Source organism: Coptis chinensis, chromosome 9, assembly GCF_015680905.1.
Source record: "Coptis chinensis isolate HL-2020 chromosome 9, ASM1568090v1, whole genome shotgun sequence".
Lineage (NCBI taxonomy): Eukaryota > Viridiplantae > Streptophyta > Magnoliopsida > Ranunculales > Ranunculaceae > Coptis > Coptis chinensis.
Window position 1 is genome coordinate 41,224,715 of NC_141464.1, and position 27,362 is coordinate 41,252,076.

Genomic DNA, 27,362 nt, shown 5'->3' on the forward strand with positions numbered 1-27,362 from the left:
TTCGCTTAAGGTCGGTCATAGCTAGAACATAACTGAGCTTGGCATACCACGCTCGTGGAGATTGTTTAAGTCCATAGATAGCCTTTTTTAACTTGCATACTAATCCAACCTTAGTCTCCTTCGGATGTCCAGGAGGGATGCTCATATACACTTCTTCTTTAAGATTTCCGTGTAAGAATGCATTTTTCAAATCCATCAAAAATAATTTCCAATCTTGATTTACAGCTAGAGATACAAGAACTCTAAACGTGTTCATCTTTGCAACTAGTGCAAAAGTCTCCTTGTAGTCCTGACCATAAGTTTGGGTGAATCCCCTTGCAACAAATCGAGCTTTAGACCTCTCTAAGGAACCATCACTGTTGAACTTATTTCTGAACACCCACCGACAATCAACAGTTTTCTTTCCATATGGTAGCATAACAATATCCCAAGTTTTATTCTCGTCTAGAGCACGAAGTTCTTCTTGCATCGCCTTTCTCCATACTAGACGAGAGTTAGCTTCTCTAAAGTTCTTGGGTTCTTGCACGTCATCGACTGTACTTAAGAAAGCATGATGAGATGAAGTGATATTGGCATACATTATATACTCCTATAGAGGATATGAAACATCATGCAAAGAATAAAAGTTCATGTGAGTCACTGGAGGATGCAGTTCTCTATCAAATTTATAGTAATCTTTGAGAGTTGTTAGAGGTCGTCTCTCTTGTTCAGATTGTCTAGAAATTGGATGAGCTGGAGGAGCTAGAGGAGCACCAGAGCGCGCCCCGCCCTCAGTTTGCTCATTCTGGGAGTGCGCCCGCACCCCTATCTACTGGATGTCGTGGAGCACCGAGGCCCCCCCCCTCGGTTGCTTTCGGTTTGGGAGGAGGCGCCCGTGCCACCTTTGCTTCAGTAGAGCCTAATTCTTCAGTGGCAGGAACTATACCTTCACCAACCATTGGGACAGGAACAATGCCTTCACCAATTGCTGGGAGAGGTGCCAAATCTGCCAAACACTCCCCCTAAGACCGATTCCCAGGAACAGCTGAATCGTGAAAGAAAGCTTCAGATTCCACAAATCGGGCATCACGAGAGACAACCAGTTTCCTTGTCGCCGGATTGTAACATATGTAGCCTTTCTGTGTGGTAGAATAACCAACAAACACACATCAAGTAGCCCGAGCATCAAATTTATCTCGATGAATAGCTTGCTAATGCACATAACAAACATACCCAAACACTCGCAGATGAGAGAGATCCAGCGGCCTAGATTTGAGCACTTTTAATGGGGATTTGAAACCAAGAACCCGACTAGGAAGACGATTAATCAAATAGGCAGCAATTAAGACGCCATGAGACCAGTATTGCTTAGGAACATTCATGTCCAACATAAAAGCACGAGTGGTCTCCAAAAGGTGTCTGTTCTTTCTTTCAGCCACGCCATTCTGTTGAGGTGTGCCAACACAGCTAGTTTGATGAATTATCCCCAGGCTACAAAGATACTCAGGTAACTGACCTTTACAAAACTCAGTGTCATTGTCAGATCTAAACATTTTGATGTTTGCACCAAACTGATTAGTAATCATAGTATGAAAATCCTTGAATACAGTCACAACCTCAGTTTTCGATTTCAACAAATATAACCATGTAGCACGAGATTTATCATCAATAAACAACACAAAATACTTATATCCATCATAAGAATTAACGGGAGCAGGTCCCCATAAATCAGAGTGAATTAACTCAAACAACTTATTTGACACAAAATTTAAGTTTGGAAAAGTTAAACGAGTTTGTTTAGAAAATTGACAAACATCACAAACATCATCAAAGTTTAAAAAAACATGTGGAAACAAATTTGACAGGACATGACTAGATGGATGCCCAAGTCTTTTATGTAAAATTCAACTCTCAAGTAAATCACTAGCTTGACACGCCTTCTTATGCGACTTTAACAAATAGAGTCCATTGGAATAAATTCCTTCACCAATCATCCTCTTCGACTTTCGATCCTGAAAGACGACAGAGTTAGAAGAAAAAATGGCATCACAATTTAAAGAAATGGTAAGCTTTCCAACAGATAGAAGTTGAACAGGGAATGAAGGAACAACTAGAGCATCACTCTAGAGACTTTGATAAAAAAAATCCACTTGACCACTACCTAGAATGGGAACGGTGGAGCCATTGGCTATGGAAATATTATGTTTTTCAATTTTGGACACAAAATTATGGACAGAGGCGGGCAATTAGCCATATGATCCGTAGCCCCCGAATCAATTATCCATGAGTTACTATTTTCTGGCATAGTAAAATAGGCATGTAAATTACCTGACACATGAGTTGAGGCAAACTGACATTTGCTAGATGACATGGACTTAGTGAGTTGTTGGAGAATTTGACTCAACTGATGACTAATATCTGAGTTGGACATTGATGTCTCGGCAACAGCGGCATGCTCTTTCTTGAACAGTTCTTTTTTCTTTTGTAAGATGCGGATATAATTCCCAACAGCGGTCCTTGGTGTGCCAATTCTTTCCACAGTGATCACAGTGAGACGGTTCCCTTTTTCCCTTACCTTTTTCGAACCCCTGTGACTTCTTTTGAAAATCGTTTTCTGCAAGTAATACAGTGGATTTAGAGATTGAGAACTTTACCTCGGAGTTCATGGTTTTCTTCCTTGTTTTCTCTCTCTGAATAGTTGCACAAACAGCAGCAAGTGATGGAAGAGTGTTTTCCATTAGAATATTGCTTTCCAGATTTTCATATTCTGGTTTAAGACTGCGTGAAATACTGTGAAGATTTTATCCTCTTCAGCCTGTTTCAAAAGAGTCTTAGCATCTGTGGTGTGTGGATGATATATGTTTAACTCATCCCATAATTTCTTCAAATTCCCAAGGTGTTCTGTAAAAGTTTTCTCACCTTATTGCAAAGCACCAATTGCGAATTAAAGTTCAAACACACGGGCAGAATTGTTCTGGTTTCCGTATAAATCTTCAATTGAATCCCACATCTCTTTTGTAGAATCAGAGAAAGTAAAAATTCCAGCAATAGTAGACTCCATAGAATTGAGTAACCAAGATTGAACAAGCTGATCATTGGAAACTCAATTCTCATATTCGACATCACCAATGGCAGGACACACCTTTGCACCATTAATGAACCCTAATTTTCTCTTGCCACCAAGCGATAACGAAACAGCCCTAGACCAAGGTATATAGTTAATTTGTTCCATTCAAGAGAATTGATGACAGCTTCCAACCAGGATTAGAATCAGTCTCTGTTGTAACATCAGACTTTGGGTTTGGTTTTGGATCTGACATAGTGTATTGTGTTTATCTAGATTGATTTAGATGAGAGATTAAGCGCTCCGCTCTAATACCATGTAGAATTAAACAACTAATTAAGAGACAACACACAAGAATTATAGTGGTTTAGTGCCAATGTGGCAACCTACGTCCACGGGAGAAGAAAGGTTTTGCTTAATTGAGTTTGGTTTGTGTTACAGAGGTGTTTATATAGCACAACATGAGTGCAAATTTGTGTCTCTTGTTTCTAAAAGGATTGGAGACTTTCCTTTATAGAAAACATCATAATCTAGCAAACCTCTGTCAAAACCAACTAGGACGTGCCCCGCGCTCATATCAGTCTTGCTGAAGGCGCGACCCGCGCTCTTGTCTTGTCGAACCTCCAGGCGATTGAGCGCGCCCTGCCCTCGACTTTGCCTGGCCAAGGGCGCTCCCCGCGCCTTCTCTTACTTCTCCCACACAAGGTCATTAAGCATTAGAGTTAATACTCTATTAGAAAGGTACATAGATTCATTCTTGGTGAACAGAGATAGTATGAAATTCTAAAGTTAGAACCAAAATGGATAACTTCTCATCATTTACTTGATCAAGTGTGTACCAAGATACCGAAAGGGGTGAGCAGATCTCTCACAAACACGATGGAAGCTGCGAGAAATAAGTTTTCTTTTTTTCCAAAGGAGAAAGGAAGACAAAAGCCTGTGTCAAATACTAATGGGTTAACTAGTACTACACCCCCACTAGATTAGCCAATTAGGATTTCACCCCCACTAGATGGGAAATTAGAGCCAAAAAGCCCATATTGTGTTTGGCCCATTTCGTGCCTAAACTATGTTTTGGGTCTATCAGTCAAAGGGAAATACGGTGATAACTATAGAAATAAAAAGATCGACATCAACAAAATCGGATATCGATTGAGAGATAAAAACAGATGCGAGATTCTCGAATATGAAATCTTGTTGAGAGGGTCGTAACAGGGTTGATCTAGTGAGTTTGAGGTTGCTTTAAAAAGAGAAAAACTCACACGGTAAAGGACATCTTTTTTCACCAGAAAGTTTGTTGGAGATATTGAAGTGGATTTCTTTATCTTGTCAATCTAGTGATCTTATTGTTGCGACTACATGAGATCACTAAATTGAGTTCTTCCATACTTGTTAATTGTTGGTGGCTCTTGCGAAAGGAGTGATTCTTCTTCCTGCGAAAGAAGGCGAAAGATTACAATATTGAGGAGTATGATATTCGGGTAATCATGGGACTTGATCCCCGTTGTGAGTATTCTTATTTTGTAACTGATTGATTTATATAGTGGATTTTTATCTCACTACCTGATAAGTAGTGACGTGACGTGACGTGGATGTTTCAGTGATTGGGTTTACCACGTTAAAAAATTCTCTGTGTTCTCTTTGCTTAGTTGTTTCTTTATGTTTTACTTTCTCTCCCTGTCATAAATCATCGTACTAGTCTGTTGCATCATTCAAAATTCATTTAAATATATTTTGAGGAATTTTCAAGAGTCTCCCCCAAAGTACACAAAAAAAAATCAAATTAGGTTGACCGTGTGTTTTTTTCAGTATATTTAGGGGGAAGATCTTAATTTCCCATCTAGTGGGGTGGAAATCCTAATTAGCTTATATAGTGGGGGTGTAATACTACTTAACCCAATACCAATTAAGTGCTGATAATAACAATAAAAGTATAAAACCATGGTGTAGGAAACATAAGAATGGAACATATTCAATGTCACATCCCGAATTTCTAAACAATAACAAAGTGAATATTTGAAATATAAATATCTCAAATATCACTAGGTTCACTTGTTTAAAAACCCAGACTATGACAGAGGATACTACACATACAAACCCTAATAGCTATGTCATAAAAGAAACAATTTAAAATAAAATAATCCCAATAATTATCCGCAACTTCTTTATTAAGATAACATCCTTCCAAATAAAATATCAAACAAACTCTCAGAATAAAATTCCTCACTACCATGTTCTCATGCCATGAAAAAGGTAAACTACGTTATTACATCCTTCCAATAGGAATCAGACCTAAAAGAAAACTAACGGACTGCTCGGGCAAGAATCCCATCACACCGGGTTCCACTTTGCCTTCCACCTATGTTCCCAAGAACACACCCACGTTGCCAAAACAAAGCAAACATGGGTCAGCAAATGGAATTTGCTGGTATGAGTAGACTAAATACATATAAACATTTCAAACTTTACTTATCCAACTATAACACTTTAAATCTATCATAACCTAATCATTCTCAACTTGGAAGACAGGTAGTTCCGTCATCTCAACCGGCATAGTTTCTTCCCAAGCAAAACTTCCATTTTATTAACTCATTCTAATAACTCCTTTTAATATCTAAATAATTGAATTACACTTACCGATGTCCGCCGCTGTATAAGGGTAGGACCGCGTCCTTGCAAAAAATATTATTAAGTCCTACCCTCCTGCAAAAGAAAGTTAGAACTTGTATATAACATATGTAGATATCCTATATAGATTCAAAAGTAAGCCCAAACACACTCGCATAATCAAATCAATTTCTCTTGTCAATTAATCAATTACTTTTCTTATACACTCACCCCTTTAGTACCTACTCCACGATTTGCACTCCACACATTTGCCAAATCACACATTCCTGTGTGCCTCTCTCCCACCGAATACCACAATATCATAGCCATCTCTGGGCTTTCATACACATATTTCACGACCTTTTTGGGCACAAAACTTCGGTCATTCATGGCACATTCAATGAATACCTTAGGTCATTCCGCCACATTCAAGGAATACCTATCATATCACTAACGGCCATTCATGACACATTCAATGAATGCCCGGGTCATTCCCGCATTCAAGGAATACCCAATCCTATAATCCCGTACACTCAAGGAATTCAACTAACCCATGGCGAATACCTTAGTTCCTCTTTAATACCTTACCATCCTCATTCATGGCACATTCAACCATCCGGGTCATTCATGGCACATTCAATGAATCCCCTTATATAACGCTAACGGGCCATTTATGGCACATTCAATAAATGCCCACCTAACATATGACTTCATCAGTCATAAACTCAATTCTAAAACTTGAGGCGTGGAGAGTTCTAAAAGGGTGCGGTAAATTTTGTTTACGCATTATTGAACTTTATTGCATAACTTATTTCAGAGAACGAAGGAAAAATCTTGATTCAATTATTTTTGGTTTACGCGTTATTAATTTCATGGATGTATAAGTGTCATAACGTTGTGTATCATATCGTAAAAGACTGAAAAATCACAAAGTAGTAAATACACGTACACAAGTATATTTAGAAAGGTCTTAGCCTAAGTAAAATATGCTAATTGTCCTAGACTTATCCTAATAGACCGAATCATAATTTTAGGAAAAAGTCAAATTTTCGGGTCAACTGGTCAAAGTCAACCCTGGTCAAAGTCAAAGTCCACTCGGTCAACATCAAAGTCGAGTCCACTCGGTCAACGAGTCCACTCGGTCAATTCAATATATTGGTCAACCTAGCCTAAACTCCAAAACCCAAAAGCCCAAAGCCAAAAGCCCATAGTCTAAAAGTTAAAAAAAAACAAACAAAACATATAGCCCACCACGATTTGGCCCAAGCCCAAATCGTGGACCGCTTCATCTCCTTCCTCATGAAATTTCCACCAACGCCTCCACCACCGATCGACACCACCGGCCACCCATAACTAAAATAACCCAAATGGTTTCATTCTTTTTCCAACCCCTACACACCTATCCTAACAATTCATGATTTCATCATCTTTGCAAAAATCCAAATCGACACCATTGATGCTCTACGAGCTCCAATCGTCCCCTCCAAAGACCCAAACAACCATTAACAAAACCTCACAACAAAACAATCAAACCCGACAAATGGTTAAACAACAACAAACAAACCGCGAAGCGGTTAGGTTCTTGCTTGAACGCCATTAATGGTCGCTCAAGCTTCACAAAGACTTCCCTCATCTTAAACAACCACCTCTACTTCACCACGCCCAGTCCACAACTCCACAGTTCATCCATCCCAACAGTCTAACATTCATAAAAACAAAACAACCCATTCGACACAACAAAACTTTGGGCGATTTGGTTATGGCGGTGGCGCCATTAACAACCCTCGTCAAGTCTTTGTGATTAAACTCTCAAATTGTCGAATTGATTTCTTGTAGTACTAAAAAAATGGTAATGGTATCTAATAGAGTCGGCACCATTAACGAGTTTTACATCTTTATGGTAATCTGCGACATTAGATATATCGGTCGACACCATTAAAGAGGTTTACACTATCTCAATTCGGAAAGCGATATTATCTTTGGGATGAATAGCATAAACAAATATAACAAAAAAAAACTTCAGACTACTCACAGTTTTAAAACCGAACAGCTTCCCGAGAGCAAAACCCCAAAAGCCCAACGTCTACTGTCGCGCGAAACTGGACGATCCTTCTTGTTCAAACCCTTTTTTTTTTCTCTCAGTAAAACTCTTTTTTTTTTCTAAAACTCTCGTTTTGTTTTTCCCTAAAAACTCTACGTGAGAAACCCCTATTTTCTAGTTTTTAAAACCTCCCCGAAAAACAAGGGTTTTAAACCTATCTACTTACTTACGGGCTTTTATCCGAACTACTGGATATCCTATTTCTGTTTTATCTATTTACATTATTATTATTATTAATATTAATATTATTATAGGAAAAGCAAATAAAAGCCGGGGTGTTATATTCAATCTCTCAGTTGTTGAAGGGTAGGTACATATGCAATGTAATATTTAGAGGGAAAAATAAAATATTGCAAGTCTTGAGGCATGACACTTCTAAAATTTATGTTTTACTAGTCGATTGAGGTTGAGTTTATATGCAAGGAACTATGTCAATGATCACTTCATACCTTTGGTTATTTTGCATCCTTGATAAGCAAAACTTAAAACTCCTGTTTCGTGCCCTTAAACTCCTCTACATTCGCCACTTCTCAAGTAGAACAGCTCCCAATACCGTGCAAATCTAATGGAGCGTGTGTGTGGCATTGGGCGTGGCGGAACTAGAAAATGCAACATAATGGTGCTAAATACATGATTTGAAATGGTTGATTACAAATGACCAACCCTCTAGATTTCCATTAGTAGTTACCATCATCTCTCTGTCTGAAAAAGAACACCATCTAGCCTCCTCAAGAGATAGTCGGCGCACAACGGCTTCAGTTATCACTTGAAGTTGTAAGTTGTATATATGCACCCTCGTGGTGGCTAAATATCGTGCACTAACAATATTTGCTCTTATTTCAATCATTGTATAAATAGCAGGTATAAAAAACTGAGAAAGGAATGGAAGATATTAGATGAAGGCATGTGGAACAACTATAAAAAGATTGGATGCAAAAAAGAGAAGGACCAAATTCATTTCTCACACTTTATTTTTCTATTTCTTAGAAAGAGAAATGAGAAAACATTGTAAAACGTCATTAATGAATAAGAAAAGTTTAATTGATTGTTTTTACCATTCTTTTCTTGCATCTCACATTCACCCTCTTTAACGAAGAAATCAACAACCTCGTTTGAACCATCCAACATTCAGCACTTAACGATGAGTCCCATGGAGAATTTCCATGAAGAGGCCGGGCCCTGACAATCATAAAATCAATTAAATCGCAACTTGGAATCAACTTCAGCTAATATCCTTTCTCTCCAGAAGGCTATCTATACTATATTTTAAACGTCAAACATTTTGTCTACCAATCGTCATTTGAAAATGATTTTTGAGAAATCTTATGGCACGTAGAATTGACTACGTGGTGGAAAGCATGGTATGAATAAAATAAGTGAAGACAAAGATGTTCTCCAGTAACAATGGGACAAGTATAGACTCCAAATTCAGTATATGTCACTCCATTGGTCTCATTATTAACGAAAGAAGAAAGTTGCCCTCCTTCATTATTCCAATCACAACAAATAAGATGGAAACCAAGCTACCACTCCATGTTTCCCAACGTCAGCAACCTCAAACAACAATCTACAGATTTAACACTCTTGTTCATTCAATTGCTTTAATAGCCTTACTCTGCTACCGCTTTTCGTCACTGCTTCATGGACAGTTCAATGAATTTATGGCCATATTTTCATGGATTGTCATCTCTTTTTCTGAACTTCTACACTCATTCCTTTGGGTTCTTGGTCAAGCTGTTCGATGGCGCCCCATAACTCGACATGTTTTCGCTGAAAGATTACCTCGAGACAGTGAACTACCTGCAATAGACGTATTCATATGTACTGCTGATCCAACAAAAGAGCCAACTGTAGGAGTGATGAACACTGTGATATCAGCTATGTGTTTAGACTACCCTCCAGACAAGTTGTTTGTGTATCTTTCTGATGACGGGGGTGCACCTATTACTTTGTATGGTATGAAGGAAGCTTATAGTTTTGCTAAGAGTTGGATTCCTTTTTGTAACAAATATGGGATTACAACTAGAGCTCCAGAAGCTTATTTCTCTGAATTAATTCATGAAGACGAAAAAAATTCCCTGAACAGTATATTGATCAAAGAAAGAAAGGAAATAGAGGTTGGTTTAGATTTTATCTCCTTCATTTTTACTATGGGAATTGACCATAAAATTCGTATCTCATAAATATGAGGCATTGGTCTCAAAAATTCTATTTACTCCCATTATTTAAACTACATAAATTATTCCAATGATTTTTTAGTACAAAAACTGAAAGTGGTAAGCTCAACTACTATTGTAATACTAGCAAGACGTTGAGCTACTGAAAATTCATGGTGCATGTTGCAGCCCAACTTCCTGGGCTAGATTATGTAACAACTTTTATATCAAATCTGGTAATAGAATACTGATTCTCACCAGACCTTTTGGTGTCCGTAAATGATTTTTTTAACAAAACAGATCCTTTGACCAATTAAATCTGTATTAGGGAGTTCATTTTATCTTTAAACAATACTTTTTTTCATTGTTCGGTGTTGGACTGATGATGCAGTTAAGGTATCAAGTGTTTAGACAACGTTTGGAGAGAGCAAAAGACAGTGGCGATGCAAGTTTCTCTTCTGGTCAAAATCGTCCTCCTATTGTTGAGGTAAGTTAAACATAGCAATATATAAAAGTGAATATTCAATAGTCCCCCTAACCAACATATTCCATTATGAGGCTGTTCCTTATTCATATTGTTCAATAATACTAATATAATTTGTTGATTTTAAATATATATTTTGAATTTCAGGTGATACAAGATGATGCTATGGAGGAAATAGGCGAAAATCAAGCTATGATGCCCCTCCTCGTTTATGTTTCCAGGGAAAAAAGACCATCTCATCCACACCATTTCAAAGCAGGAGCTCTAAACGTCCTTGTATGCATTAGCATCTCTTTCTTTTCGCATACACAAAACTTTCCCATTCGCCGACAAGCGTTAACATCTTTACCGTTATTGCAGCTTCGTGTATCAGGCATTATAAGCAATTCTCCATACATATTGACCTTGGATTGTGACATGTACTGCAACGACTCAACTTCTGCTAGACAAGCAATGTGTTTTCACATTGATCCTAATACCTCTCCTTCACTAGCTTTCGTTCAATTTCCTCAGAAGTTCCATAACATCAGTAAGAATGACATCTATAATGAGCTATTGAGAACAGCGTTTGAGGTAATAAATATTTTAAGTCACATTTTTTAAGGATAGCAAATGAATAATTTTTTCCGGGTCAGTTCTGTTTTACCAAATGCTTTATGGTGGATGTCATTTAGGTATTGTGGTACGGTTTCGATGGGCTTAAAGGTCCCATTCTTTCTGGCACTGGCTTTTACATGAAGAGGGAAGCTCTTTATAGAAGTCCTCAACAAAAAGGTATAGCAAAAGAAACAAGATTATCAGAAAATCAATCAATGGAGCAGTTGCATTACTTTCTGTAGAGAAAATTTCTGTTTCTCACGATCGGCGGCGCCAGCATCTCTCGTGAAGCGCGACTTCGCGCTCATGACTCCGATGATTTAAGCGTGACCAGCTTAAAAAGAAGCGACCAGCTCATGGCTTTAACACATGGCACCAGCTTTCGAGGAGGAGGCGCCCAGCGCTCGGCTTTTTCTCCGTCCGTGGGCCCATAACTTTTGCAAAACCAAATTTTGGTTTTGGTATAAAAACAAAATCGATCTTTTGGGAAAATTTAACTTTTTGGAAAATTTAAGAGAGAAACCAAGAATCACTCTTACAGAGAACAATTCTTTGTGAGTTGAGTGTTCTCTTTGTGAGTGAATTGAGAGAAAATTTTGTAATCACTCTCTTTCTTGGTTTTGGAAAAGTTAAATTTTCGAAAAGACTGATTTTTGTTTTATACCAAAAAACAAAATTTTAAAGTTTATGCCAAAAACAGCGGAGTAAAAGCCGGCAAATCAATCTGAGAAGCGATGTGCTTAAGCGAGTCGCTGGTCATGGCTCAAATCAACTGGAGTCATGGCGGTCAGCATACCACTCATGGCGGATCGTGAAAAACAAAATTTCTCTACACTTTCTTATACTGAATGTAAATTATTGATGCATACCAATTGAAATAGTTTTGCGAATTTGATTCAGATCTTAGTCACGTTACAAGCACAACAAATGTTGGTAATTCAGAGGAATTCATTGCATCACTCCGTCGAGATTACAAAACTAATGCATTTGACAATGATGACAATACGTTAGCTAGCTTGCTCCATGAAGCTAGACTTTTGGCTTCTTGCACCTATGAGCAACACACACAATGGGGAGAGCAGGCAAATTTTCTAATAACTGAACCTGAAATATCCTTCTTACTGTATACTTCTAATTGTTGATTATGACACAACTTATTACTTTTGTCTTTGTTTCAATAACAGATAGGTTTCATGTATTTTACTGTGGTAGAAGATTACTTCACAGGGTTCACATTGCATTGCAAAGGCTGGACTTCTTTCTATTATAACAATCCGAAGCCAGCTTTTCTGGGTAGTGTCACAACAAATCTGAGTGATACTTTGATCCAAACTTCAAGATGGAACTCTGGTTTGCTAGAAGTTGGTTTATCAAGATTTTTCCCTCTCACTTATGGGACTGCAAGAATGTCTATCCTTCAGAGCATGGGCTATGCTTCTTTTGCACTCCAGACCCTCAGTGCTCTCCCTATTCTTTGTTATGCCATTGTTCCTCAACTCTGTCTCTTGAATGGCATTCCCCTGTACCCTGAGGTAACAAATACATTTTATTATGTTATACAAAGCTTTTCTTTGTGATTGCATATATTTTTGAATTGCATTGCTTGACACCACTTCCTATGGGGCTAGGCGGCTAGCCATAACATTAGCCGATTAAAACACCCTGGTGCAAAAAGAAATTTGCTCCAATGGAGCTAGCTATTCATTAATTTTCCAATCTCCTAAGTTATGTTATCAGGTTAACTCTTCCTAACGTACAACAAAGATAGTGAGTCAGTATACGCTCCAAATATTATGTTAAGTTGCTCTTCCCTGGAATTTCTTTTGGAGGCACAATAATTGTCTTGCGCATCATTGCGCTTTGGTGCAAGCATGGACAACAGAATGTGAACACAAAAGAAATATAGCATCATGTTCATGTTCAATTAACAAGTTCTCAAAAGAATAGTGCGCCATCTCCATTGGAGATGTTCTCTACAACAATGTAGCATATAATCAGTACGAAATTAACATACGTTCATTTGCATCCACAGGTTTCAAGTCCTTGGTTTGTTGTCTTCATAGTCATCTACACTTCATGGCTTTTTCAACATATGTTGGAGATCTTGTCAACTGGTGGATCATTGAAACTATGGTGGAATCATTTGAGGATCATGATGATTAAGTCAGTTACAGCTTACTCTATCGGATGTTTAGATGTGTTAATGAAATGTGCTGGTATGAAGGAGATTAAGTTTCTGCCAACTAATAAAGCTGTTGACGAAGAACGAGTAAAAAGATACGAAATGGATAAATTTGATTTTCAAGCATCGACAGGATTGCTACTCCCATTGACTACAATTGTTGTTCTGAACACAGCATCATTACTTGTTGGATTGAAAAGAGCAATCCTTGAGAAGACGTACGATGGATATGATATGTTGGCACAAATCTTCCTAACATTTTTTATCGTGGCCGTAAGTTATCCGATAATTGAAGGATTAACTGTACGAACCGACCAGGGGCGCATTCCGCTTACTGTAACAGTCCTATCAGGCGCAATCTTTGTTACCATCTTATCGTATGGATTGTTATCCAATATTTAATTAAATTGTTCTTTTTTTCTAGTTAACAATTCCTATTGTTGCAACTCTCATATTATATATTCTATATAGAATGCCTTAATTTGTGTTGATTTGTGAACAGTTTATTCAAATGAGGGGGGGTGCAACCTTTCTTTTCTTCTGGCTAAAGGGTAATTTGTAAAATAAAAAAAGAGTTACAGAAGGGGAAAAAACCTGGAAAAAGTACATTTTTGCTAGAAAGATTTAAATACTTCATCTGGTTTCTCTATTCTAGAAAGAAAAGGAGCCCTGCGATCACACCATTGCTTTGTTCACAGAAGCTCATTTACTGGCACATATGTCGGCTGCGAAGTTTGCCTCTATAAGAGCTTGTAATGAAGATGGTTGTGTAATACTTGTGGCGGTTGTCTGAATTTGGTCCCACTAACTTTCCACAATGTTGATGTGAAATCATACAAGGCAGAAAATTTCCATATTGGGCAATATATGGTGTACTATAAAAACCGATACATATTGGAAATATCGAAGATATATATATATATATACATACAATCTTTCTCTTAAAAGTATCTATTTAAGTTAACTTTAAAATAAGTACGTAAGTAAAACTTCACCTACAAAATGAATTTAAATCTAATTTTTTGTAGATATGATATACTCAATATTAAGATCATTTCTACAAAATTTCAGCTCATTTGGAAACCTCTAACATTGGCAAAAAACAATTACAAAAATTCAACATTTCTGGACCGTTAGATTTCTTTTTAAATATGACAACAATTTTTATCTATGTTAGAAGTTTTCAAATGAGCTGAAATTTTGGGAAGATAATCATTATGGTGAGTACTTCATAACCACAAAAAATTAGGTTTGAATTCATTTTGTATGTGAAGTTTTACGTACGTACTTATTTTAAATTAACTTAAGTAGCTACTTTTTAGAGAATTATATATATATATATATATATATATATATATATATATATAATACAGCCCCGCTCTTAAGCGGATGTACTTAAATGGACTTTATCTAAAATTTGAAATATCACGCGAAATATACTCAAGAAGGTTTTAAAATCGGGTCCTAAAAACTGAAAACCCCAAACCTCTCTACTATTTTCTCTCACCCCAATATCTTTCTTTCGTGAGAACACTCTACCACTTTCTCTCTCTCTTTCGCCTGTTTTGCTCAAATCGATTCACAAAATTCATGAGATTGAACTTGTATCGCTATGGAGTCTGAGTTTGGTAGTTTTGAAACATATTGAATTGATCGTATTCTTGGGGTCTGATTTTAAGAGTTGCAGCTTGGGTGAGTATTTTTGGTAAGCTCTGAGTCTAGCTTCCAAGATTTGATTTAATACAAACTGATGTAAAGATAAGATCATTTCCCCATTTCTTCAGCTCCAACTGCTTGCAATAATTTGGAGTATTTGTTTTTGAATTAGAAGCTTCAAAACAGAAAATTGAGATATGGATTCAAGTTTGTGAAGTAACTTACATAAAGTTAATTTACTTAGTGTAGTCTGCAACTCTTCATTGTTTGGGTGAGTCAGGAGTCACGGTGCTTTTGTACACATCAGGTAAGTAGATGGTTTGGACCAAGGAAAAGGTATGTATCTCTTGTTTATCAAACCAGAAATCAACACTCCCTCGCTTGGCGGCAAGACCCGATCTTGACGAGGCTACTACAAGAGTAGTAACTTCGGACTTCGACCTTTCAACACGCTTCAATGTCTACACAAGTCCGGATGATACCATTTTGTGCTCGGGCAAACAAACAAAGCATGTATTGTCGGCTATTACGTGGATTGGTCCAACGCAGTGAGGTTCTTCGAGTTGGCACAATTTTTGCATCTGCTTTCCTCCGCGCAATCAAGGTTTTGGAGGACTACTGGAGAGAGTTATGTTCTAACATCAGGATGGGAGATGTAAGCGACTTGATCAGCGACTCCAATTGCGAAATGCTTTGTAATAGGCATCCTTGGGCCGGACCAAATCCGAGTTTGCAGATTTTATTGAAACTCAATGTAGTGAAAAGTCATGGGAAGGGATTATTAAGAAGTTGTGGCCTAGAACAAAGTATGTTGATGTTATAGTTATAGGTTCCACAGCCCAATACATTCTAATGCTCGAGTTTTATAGTGGTGGGCTACCTCTTGTTTCAACAATGTACGCTTCATCAGAGTGTTACTTTGGACTCAACCTCAATCCCCTAAGCAAAGCATCTGATGTTTCCTACACACTTCTCCCAAACATGGCCTACTTTGAGTTCCTCCCAGTGGAGAAAAACCATGGACAAGTGCACCAGGGTGTCCAATGTAATGGGACTTCTGACCATTCCTTAAAAGAGGAGGAAGATGACATAAAAGAAGAAGCAGTGGATCTCACTACCGTCAAATGTGGTCACTATTATGAACTCGTAGTTACAACTTTTACAGGTGATACTTTCTCAAATCTGATATGCATTCCCATTTACTTGTATGGTTGGTTTTCGTTCTCTTGTAAATTGCATGTTAGAGTATCTAACCATACACCATTAGTTTTCAGCTGTAGTATTAGTTAGCCGCAACAGGACACTGATTACATCATGTGTAGAATTGTGTTGTCAAAACTCAAAACAAGTTTGACACTGTCTCGTACTTGAAACTTTGCAAGCTATCTATCTACTTCCTAACAAAATGAAAAACAGTGTTGCTACACCATTGTATCATTAATTGGTTCTATTTTTTAAGACATATACCTTGTTGGGAATAATTGGCTTTAATCGTATCATATGGTTGATGCGAGAATTTGGGCAAGTAGTCATGAAATTAATGGACAAACCATTGTAAATATTGATGTGGTGTTGCAAATAAAAATCTATTTGTAGAATTCTTAGGGCGAGTACTTAATTCAACTGCGCAAGCATAAGATGATATATGTGTGTGTGTGTTTTTTTTCCGATAATAGATGATATATGTGTTTTGAATCTCATTATGTATGTATATAAATTGGAGTGGCAATTTCAAGAGATAAATTGTCAGAAGCTTCAACTACACTTCTTCAGAATCCCTACAAGTACAATCCTATTTTGTTTTTATGCTGATTCAGGTCGGGATTGAACTCAATACATTCTGCCTTATAGTGTTTCTGCTCCAAGTATTGCCTCATGATTTATTTTATTTATAATTTCAGAAAACGAAAGAACGTGTCTTTCCCAAAGCCGTTGTATCCTCTTGTGCATCCGTCTGTCCTAGTAGAGACTTGTGAGAAAGGGGAAAGTGTTTCACGCTATATTGATGATGATGATGTCCTGGTCGGAAGCGATCGAACCAAACAAGCTCTTGCGCACATGGGGACTCATGCACTTCTTAAGATGCTTTTGGTAGACAATTTTGTCCATGCTAATATGCATCCTGGAAATATCCTCGTTCAGGTAGCTCAGGGAAAGCCTAAAGAAAAAGGGTTGTTTAAATCCAAGCCTCATGTCATATTTCTTGATGTAGGCATGACACCGAAGAGCTTCGAGGGAATGATCGAGATAATTTGCTAGAGTTTTCAAGGTTGTTCTTTGTCCGAGATGGTCGCGACCGCTGCAGAGAAGCACTCTGAAATTGTCAAAGAAACAAACCCGTCCCCGATCCTAGTGTGTTTATCGAGGAAGTGGAGAAGTCGTTTTACTTTAAGGGGTACCGAAGAAGGTGATGTTGTCCATCCTGCTGAATGCATGCACCAATTGCTTGAGAAAGTTCGGCGTCATAAAGTTAATATTGACTGCAATGTTTGCACTGGGATGTGTTTTTTTAGTCTTAGAAAAGAAAATGGAAGCAGTAAGGCAGTCCGTCAGATTTTAGACTCTTACCTACTGGCCGCCAGAGGCATAATTTGTGTAGCATGGGCTCTGTGGAATGCTTTGCGTGAGTGAAAATTGCAAGCGGTGCAAAGTTACTCTATAGTGATCTTGCTAATGACATCATGTGATTGAGGAGTGGAGATGTTCATCAGGTTGTAACTTGATGGGATGAATTGATTGCATCGAGCTGGGCAGAGCTATATACGCTCTTACTCAGCATGTAGGTGGATTCAGCAATGAATATACCGAGAAGATGTTGTCTTCTCAAACCTATGTCCAAGGGATACAAGACTCAAATTTGAGATCCAACGAAATACCCAGATGCATCTTCACCTGTGTTTGGTAGACTGGGGTGCATGAGAAGTGTTATGGAAGTTGGATTGGAACAGCTATTAACTTGGTTTGTATAGTTCATGCTAAATCCATGGTCTGTCATGGTTGAAATGAAACTTTCATGGTCTTGGTAGAAATAAATAATTGAACAGAAACTTTCATGGCGTTGGTATTCTTACAATCGTACTGTTTTTTATTCTTAATGTGTTAAATGGCATAAACTTTCATGATGTTGCCTCTTCAATATCAATACTAGAATTGATAAAGAGTCCCACAAAGTTGCTGCAGTGAACTCCAATTTGAGTAACTATCTCGTTCAACTCAAAGCCACAAATACTCAAGTTCTCCAAATAATTGAGTTTAGCTATAAGTTTTGGGAGACACTGCCTTTGTTCTGGAGTTGCATCGAAATATGGAACGCTTAAGATTTTCAATGCTTTGCACCTACAAAAGAAATACAATTTGAGCATAGTGTGACACTAAAAAATAAAATAAACATTCTATATAAGTAGTTATAATAAATTAGAAATTTGAACAATAATTTGACTTGTACCACATAAGTGATTAGATTTGCACAAAAAAACAAAGTTTTCTAGACACTAAAATATTGGATATGTAATTACTTACTCCTCTGAAATATAGTTCAAGTCTTCAAAGGTGCAATCATCTCATCTGGAAGTGTAACCATGGTTGCAGTTCCACAGCTACGACTAACAACAAATTTTATCAGGTTGATATAAGATGAACCAAATGAAAAGTCATCAAAACGAAAATCAAGATTTTTCCAACACCTAGGACTTAAGTGAGGCTTGTACCATGACTTGTACACAAGTGGAATATCCAACATCAAGTGCTTCAGTCCCACTCTCTCAAATACCAGTGCTAGACAATCACAGTTTAAGTCTTCCCATCTTCTCTACGCCATTTTCTGTGTATGTATATATGTAATGCCTTTATTCTCACTACTCCAGATGCACTATATAAAGATAACTTAATTAAATAACATTGAGAGTCTAACGCATTTACTAATGAGACTCTTAATTAATTGTTAAGAAGAAGCTTTTGCTGCTTTGTTTACTTTTCTTCTCAAGGTGGGTAAAGTGAAGGGAAGAAAGTGAGAGGAAGTGGGATTCTGAATAGCATTGAAAGTGAGAGATTAAACGAGGAAAAGCAATAGATAAAAGAGATTGCACTACATCAGATCCATTGAAAAAAGACGCTTTCTATTTTGGAAAGATTTTATCTAGTTTTGTGGAGACGGTTTCATTGATGAATCCTACTACAAGTAGCGAATCAGCAAGGGTAGATCAGAGGGGGTGACAGGTCAATCTATGTTATGTTTGGAGTGAGAGAAAGAGCGAGTGAGAGAGTTTTGAGATCCAGGTTCAAAACCCTTCGGGAGATTATATTTTGAAATTTCGGTTTTTAAGTAAAGTCTGTAAACGGATGTCCGTCTAAGAGCAGGGCTATATATATAGTGGGGTTCTTAACTGGGCGTCCGTGGACGGACTTCTCACTAAATCTGGAATCTCGTAAAGTTTCTCTTACGTGGTGTGGGACCCAAAAATTCTAAATAACAAAAACTACCATATTTTTTTTTCTCTCTCAAGTCGAATACTCTCTCTCTCACCATTAAATCTCTTCATGAGCTGCCTTTCAATATCTGTAACTAGTGATCCCTTCATACAAGAGTCATCCAAATATGTGTATACTCATCTTTAACGTCTAATTCCTTGGTAATTGATTCTTTACCACTAAAAAAATGGGTATATATGAGATGATCTTACAGCCATGTATAGAAAATCAAAATGATTGAAAACAGTTATGAGTTTCCATTCAATGAGAAGAATTGTTTAATTATTCTAATTGTGGGACTAGTTTGTTCTACTAACACCAAATTAACAAGAGGACCGTACTTCATGTTTTTTTGTACTGATTTGAGATTGGAATTCAAACTTTGGTCTTCTTGTTTCTTTTTTAATGAGTTGGAAGTAGTGCGAAACTAGACTTTGGCTAATCTTCTTTTAGTTTTCATGTTATGTACCACAGGTTCTATCTCTTCTACTTCTAAGTACGTTGTACAAGAGAGAAATAAGATGGAGAAGAAAAGGTTTCGTAGGAGAGAGAAAGAGAAAAGAATAAGGCCTATCAACTGCGATTTTCTTTTTTTGTGTTGGGGTCCACTTATAGAATGTGAAATACGTGATTCTTTTTATTCTCTCTGGTCCATTTACGGACGTCCGTCAAAGAGCATATATATATCCGTTTTTAGTGAACCAGTCAAATTATCACTATATATCGGTATATATCGGTCAAACAATATATATCAAATATATCACCGATATATACAATATAAATTGGAAAATGGAATATAAATCGGCTAGAAAAAGCTACAATATATGGTGGAAATATATCGAATATTTTTATATCAAGTACCCGAAAAATTATATATATACCCGAAAAACCTCTACAATATATATATATATATATATATATATATATATATATATATATATATATATATATATATATATATATATATAGTCATTATTCTCTAAAAAGTAGCTACTTAAGTTAACTTTAAAATAAGTACGTAAGTAAAACTTCACTTACAAAATGAATTCAAACCTATTTTTTTTGTGGATATGATATACTCAATATTAATATCATCTCTACAAAATTTCAACTCATTTGGAAACATTTAACATTGGCAAAAAATGATTACAAAAACTCAATATTTCTGGACTGTTAGATTTCTTTTTAAAGATGTCAACAATTTTTATCTATGTTAGAGGTTTCCAAATGAGCTGAAATTTTGGGTAGATAATCATTATGGTGAGTGCTTCATAACCACAAAAAATTATATTTGAATTCATTTTGTAGGTGAAATTTTACGTACGTACTTATTTTACATTAACTTAAGTAGCTACTTTTTAGAGAAGATATTTTAGGCCTTGAAATCATATAGTTGATGCTTTGGAGTTAGTCTCCACCGATATGCCATAGTTGTTGTTAGGGTTCAACACCTAACAATCATTAATTAAAACGTGTTTAGATTATTTTATGTTTACGGAATAGGATTATTCTTAATTGTCATGTACGTACTTGCCATAGTTGATTGCCAGTTTACACTAAACATTATGTCATGACCCTGTTTTTCAAGATCTGATAGTTTGAATATCTTGGATTGTTGCTTAAATAATCAGTTGTCCAAGTTCACACTAAAATGATAGGCTGAATTGTCAATAGTATATAATATATATGTTAGTTCAAGAGAGGAGATTGTTTTTCCAACTAAATTTTCAGAAAACGAATTGAAAACTGATAATTTCTTGTTCAGAAAGAACTTGTTGCCCATCCTGCAAAATATGAAATGGTAGATTGTCTTTAGCCAAATCATATAACAACCCATTTCATCCTACCACATCAATATTGTCCCCACTTAGCCACTGCGGACATCCGACAATGTGGAGTTTTTTTTTACTCTAGACACTAGCTTCCCAAGAGGTCACCCATCCTTAGACTACTCTTGCCCGAGCGCGCTTGATTGATTACGAAGTTCTTACAAAATCAACAACCAAATGATCCGGAATAAGCCTCGACGTTAGGATTTAGAGAATCAATTACTCATAACCAGTATCTTTGAACAACCACCTAAGCGAAGTGGGATCACACCATGGCGCAACCGTCACCCATACCTGAGTTAGGCATCTTTCCATCGTACCCCTCATCGGGCCACGCCCAGGGGTATCACAATCCCACCATCTTAAGATCGAGCCTTCCTCAGCTCTGATATCATTTTGTAATGACCCGTCTCACCCTGCCACGTCGATACTGTCCTTACTTAGCCATCGGACATCTGACAATGTGGGGTTTTTTTACTCCAAACAGCAGCTTCCCAGGAGGTCACCCATCCTTAGACTACTCTTACTCGATCGTGCTTAACTGTGGAGTTCCCAAGGAATCCACAGCGAAACTTTCTAGAATAGACCTCGACGTTAGGATTTAGAAAATCAATTACTCATAGCCAGGATCTTTAAATAGCCGCTTAAACGCAGTGGGTTTACATCATGACGTAACCGTCATCCATACCCGGGCTAGGCACCTTTCCATCATACCCCTCTTTGGGCCATGCTCAGGGGTATCACAATCCTACCACCTTAAAATCTAGCCGTTCTCGGCTCTGATACCATTCTGTAACAACCCACCTCACCTTACCACGTCGATATTGTCCCCTACTTAGCCACTGCGGACATCTAACAGTGTGGGGTTTTTTTACTCCGAACAGTAGCTTCCCAGGAGGTCACCCATCCATGGACTAGTCATGCCTGAGCACGCTTAATTGTGGAATTCTTATGAAATCCACAGCCAAACGATCCAGAAAAGGCATCGACATTAAGATTTGGAGGATCAATTACTCATAGTCAGGATCTTTGGACAACCACCTAAGCGAAGTGGGATTACACCATGGCGCAACTGTCACCCATACCCAGGCTAGGCACCTTTCTATTGTACCCCTCATCGGGCCACTCCCAAGGGTGTCACAAATAGGAAGTGACTCTCAAGGACAAAACAGGCAAAAAAGTAACTCTCAGCAATACTTTTTTTTAATCACTCACAAGGACCGAGTAGATGAAAGTTCAAGTATACCCTTGACGCAAAATAAAAAACAGCTGGGTAGATGAAAGGTCAAGTATACCCCTGATGCAAAATAATAAACAGCCCGGCCCAACCGAAACGACCCAATGTATATAGTATAAACAATTATTGTCCAATCACTGTTCATACCTCAACAACAATCAGTGTTCATATCTCAACATAATGTATGATCAATAAGAACACCTATTGGAGTATGAACGTACAATAATCATTGTTCATACCTATTTGGGGTATAGACAATCATTGTTCATACTTCAACATGAGCTATGAACAATCAGTGTTTGTATGAACAATCATTGTTCATACGTCGACAGGAACTATGAACAATCATTGTTCATATCTATGTGGGGTACATTGTTCATACCTCAACATGTGCTATGAACAATCATTGTTCATTCATCAATATAGTGTATGAGGTATATTAACCTATTTGGGTATGAACAATCACCAAATTTATCTGCTTTATAAATATAACACAGGGGTGAAACTAGTATTTTTATTTTATTTTATTTTTAAAGTAAAAATTTCTATGTTGTGTATCTATAATTAGGGGTGTGCATGGGTACCCAATTACCCGAACCCGAACCCAAACCATTTATAGCGGGTATGGGTCCTAAAATATTAGACCCATTTAAAGCGGGTCTTCAAGAACCGAATAGTAAAAAACCAATGGGTACCGAAACCGGAACCGATTAGTTTGATTTTGATATATAGAATTTAGTATTATATTACACTAAATAAAGACAAACCCAAACATTATTATTATATATAGTCTATATTTGTTAGGTGTAAAATTATACTAAATATATATAACATTTAGCATAATAGTGAATGTATGTTATTAAATGCATCTTTTATAATATTACATTAAATATGTGTATTATAAATATTAATAATAATATTTACGTGTCTACGTCTACACGTATAGTCGTATACTATGAATTAACTAATGCACTGTCTATATTAACTAATGCATGAACGTGTACATGCTTGATATATTACATGTATATACATTAGATAACGAATACGTGCAATGCTAACTAACAATTGTGGTACATGTGGTATTTATTCTATATATGACGCATTACGTATAGTATAATATACATATGTTCGATTTAAAATATACACATGTGTATAATGTATGAGAATGTATTTAAAATTTTTAGATAACTTTCAAATATTATTATTGAATTTAGGACCATTACTTCTTATGAGAGGACAAAAATATTGATGACAAGTGTTATAGTCGCCGTAAACCAACTTTTATATCCGTTATATAACTAAAAATAATAATTTTAGCAATAAAAATGTATAACCCGATAAGGAACCGAAATCGGAATTGGAACCGACTTAATTAATGGGTATGGGTCCGGGTTTTCAAAATATAAGAAAAAACCCGAAAGAACCGAACCCGATAGGAACCGCTAAAAATAGACCCAGAACCAAAACCGATAAGAACCGACCCATGAACACCCCTATCTATAATAACACAGAGGGGTAAAACATGTATTTTAAAAAAAAGTAAAAAGGCTTGGCCAACTTATTTTGTCCTTGAGGGTTACTAAAATTGAAATAGTGGGTTCGTAGGTTATTTAATGCTGGAATTTGTCTTTGTGAGTTACTAAAAAAATGGTGTCCTATAGAGTTGTTTTAGCCCAAAATTGGTCCTCTAGACTATTTTCTTGTAACACGCACAAATCAAAGTCTACTTTTTGATAGTTTGATTGGCTTTGCCTTTGCTCCAACAAGGTTCTATTTTGCATTTAGCCTTTGTCTAGTATCAATGATTTCAGAGTTAGCGCATATCCAATTTCCTATATACGACTAGTGAGGTCCTAAAATCTAAGGTTGTGTTTGTTTAGTGGCAAATCTCTAGTGGGAAAATTTGAAATTTGCCAGTGTTAATTTTTCCACTAGAGATTTGCCAGGCAAATTTATAGTGGGAAAATTTCAATTTAGTGTGTTTGTTTGCTAAATTTTGTCAATATGAGATTTGCCAATTTTGTCAGTATTTGTTTGCATGGTTCTTTCCTACAACAAATAATATTTCAACTTTTTTGGACAATTTACCAACCACAACATACACAATACTAAATATTTTTTATGTGCTATTGTACAAAATAGTACTAAAACATATTCAATCATATAGTTTTATCCACTAACACCACCATTACATAATAAAAAACTAGCCAATGAATGAAATAAGATCTTGGTGGATTTGAACCACCACCATTTTGGGATACATGAAGATGCAATCTCCCAAATGCTCTGCCATTTGAGCTAATTATCCGCTGGGTGTTAGCTTTAGGTAAACATGCTTATACTAACCTTTCTAGACCGATTATCAACGTTCACACTCGAACATGATTCAACCCCCTAACTCCTTCTAGTATGACATTCCTTCTTCATGACCATGGATGAAAATCCCCAATTCAATCACAATACAAGTGAATGTGAAATTGAACCTTCCTGCGAGACCCACACACTATGTTTAAAATCATATGACTTACAAGATACGTAACAAAACCAAAGAATCTCAACTATTACATTCATAGCTAAGCTAAACATAAAAGCATTAAAATATTACAAAGACCACAAATGAACTTACCTATATTGTCGTTAGTGAGTCATCAGAGAAATCAGATTCACCATTTTCAAAATGAGAAATACTAGATTCTGATGCTTATTTTAAAAAATATATAGACTACTTGCACACACTCAAACCATCCAACCACACTCACACCTACCAGCAACACCAGCACACACTCACCACCACCTGCACACGTTAAAACCACCACCCTAGCACTTGGCAGCAACAGGCTCCAGTCCACACACACCAATCACTACACCACTAAACCACCTGCCACCTACACCACTGCACCAACACCACCTACACCACCACGTGTAGACACATCACCACTCACTAGCACCGCTACACCACCCGCCACCGCACATCACCACTACCACACACACACACCCAGAGCGGCCCTGTGCCTATGTTGTCTAAGCCTTTGCATATGGCCCCCAAAAATAAAGAAAAAACAAGGACTCCGTTCTGATTACAAAAGCCTACTATATATAGTGCTAAAATACTAATAGAAATCCATTACAAAAGCCCAATCCAAGAGAGAAAAAAAAGAAACAAAAAGGCCCATATTTAGAGAACTTGCATAGGGCCTCTATTGGAAGTTAGAGTCGGCCCTGCACACACCAATACCAGCACGTACACACTCGCCACACTACCACCACCTACTAGCACCACCACACTACCACCTAGGGGCGGGGGTGGGCTGTAGCACACCCAAGCTTTGGTCCAAAAAAAAAGTAGTAGTGTTCAAATTTCAAAATAGAAACTTAAAGCCAACAAATTTAGCCCAGCCCATTAACTCATTGAACCCAGTCACTTAGAAACTAAGAAATTAGAAACCCAAGAATTACCAACGAACAGGAACAGAGAGAAACTCTCCTCTTTCAAACTCTCGGCAGTCTCGGGTAACTCTCGGGTGACGGGTATTATCTCACACAATCACACTCTTGGTTCTTCTTCCTCGTTATTGGCCTCTTGAGAGTATTTTATTATTCTTTTCTTTGGTTCTTCACTTATTCGACTCTTGCAAACTCTTATTATTCTCATAAGGTAAAAATTTTAGTTCAATTATTCTCAATCAATTTATTAACTTATTATGATATTTGTTTAGTTGTTTAAATGTTTGTGCATTAGACATTAGTTTAGTTAAGACACCAATTTATTTAAATTGTTTATATGAATTCGTTTATTTGTCTAGGATTTAGTGACACCAATAGAACTATTTTGTTTGAATTGAATTTTGTTTTTAAGCATTAGAAATTTTAGATTATGTGGATGATGTGATAACGCCCAATAATAATTATTTTCTCTATATATTGTATATTGATAATTATTTAATATCTTAGGTTACTATGTCGCATCATCAAGCGCCCAAAAAACCAACAACTCTTTTATCGTTCTATAAGCGAAAAGATGATAAACCGAAAAGTGGCGAAACTTCAACATCTATTCTTGATACTTCAAAACTTGATGGGGATGAGCAACGTCCTACCAAAGTTCAAGTTGTTGAAATTGAAAGAGTTGAACCTTCTTCTCGAGTCCAAAGAGTCGGAGTTGGACATTCTTCCAAAGCTCAAGAAGTTACACTTATAGAAGTTGATGTCACTTCTCCATTTGAACGTGATCCGGGTAAACGTATTGCTATATACGAATACCCGCTTAACAAACATGATGAAATCCGAGTAGCTTATCTTAGAATGAGACCTTGTCGACCGGCTCATGAGAACGAAAAAAATTATCTATTGACTATGTTTGGAAAGCAAGGACGTCGGTTCAATGCTAATTGGTACAAATTATTTCCTTGGCTAGAGTACTCACTCCACAAGGATAGAGCATATTGTTTCTATTGTTTTCTCTTTGAAACCAATCCTCCGAAGCATCCGGTGTTTACCATTGATGGGTTTCAAAATTGGAGGAAAGTTAACAGTGGGAAGCAATGTCCTTTTTTTAAACATGAAGGTGGTCTTTGTTCTCCACATAGGTCGGCAACATTGTATTGTGAGAATCTAATGAATCTTTCTCGACATATAGATAGTGTTATCAATAGACTTTCGTATGAAGCGATTGCAAATAATCGGATCTTACTCCGAAATGTTGTTCAATGTATTCGGATGTTTGCACTATAAGGGTTTCCTTTTAGAGGCCATGATGAGTCAAAAAAAATCAAAGAATTGTGGAAGCTTCCTTGCAATGTTCGAGTTTTCAAAATTGTTGAACAAGAAAGTTGCTGAAATAGTAGGTAATTGTTCGGGAAATGCCATGTATACTTCACATGGTATTCAAAAGACACTTTTGCATATATTTGCCAAAAATGTGAGAAAGAAAATACGTGAGGATGTTAGTGATGCAAAGTTTTGTATCCTTGTGGATGAAGCACAAGATAATTCACGGAGATAGC

The 27,362-nt window shown here is 37.0% G+C and overlaps 1 protein-coding gene and 1 pseudogene across 1 annotated transcript; both read left to right on the forward strand.

The window, feature by feature from the left end:
• The first annotated feature begins 9,211 nt into the window (after window positions 1-9,211).
• On the forward strand, window positions 9,212-13,661 carry LOC147476037 (quillaic acid 3-O-glycosyltransferase CSL1-like). Its single transcript, XM_086582987.1, has 8 exons — window positions 9,212-9,868; window positions 10,299-10,394; window positions 10,539-10,667; window positions 10,752-10,964; window positions 11,066-11,165; window positions 11,889-12,070; window positions 12,173-12,520; window positions 13,021-13,661. The coding sequence occupies exons 1-8, from the start codon at window positions 9,263-9,265 to the stop codon at window positions 13,570-13,572; spliced, it is 2,226 nt and encodes a 741-aa protein (XP_086439113.1). The 5' UTR covers window positions 9,212-9,262; the 3' UTR covers window positions 13,573-13,661.
• A 1,051-nt stretch (window positions 13,662-14,712) lies between these two features.
• LOC147476038 (uncharacterized) lies at window positions 14,713-27,361 on the forward strand (annotated as a pseudogene).
• Window position 27,362: the final 1 nt, after the last annotated feature.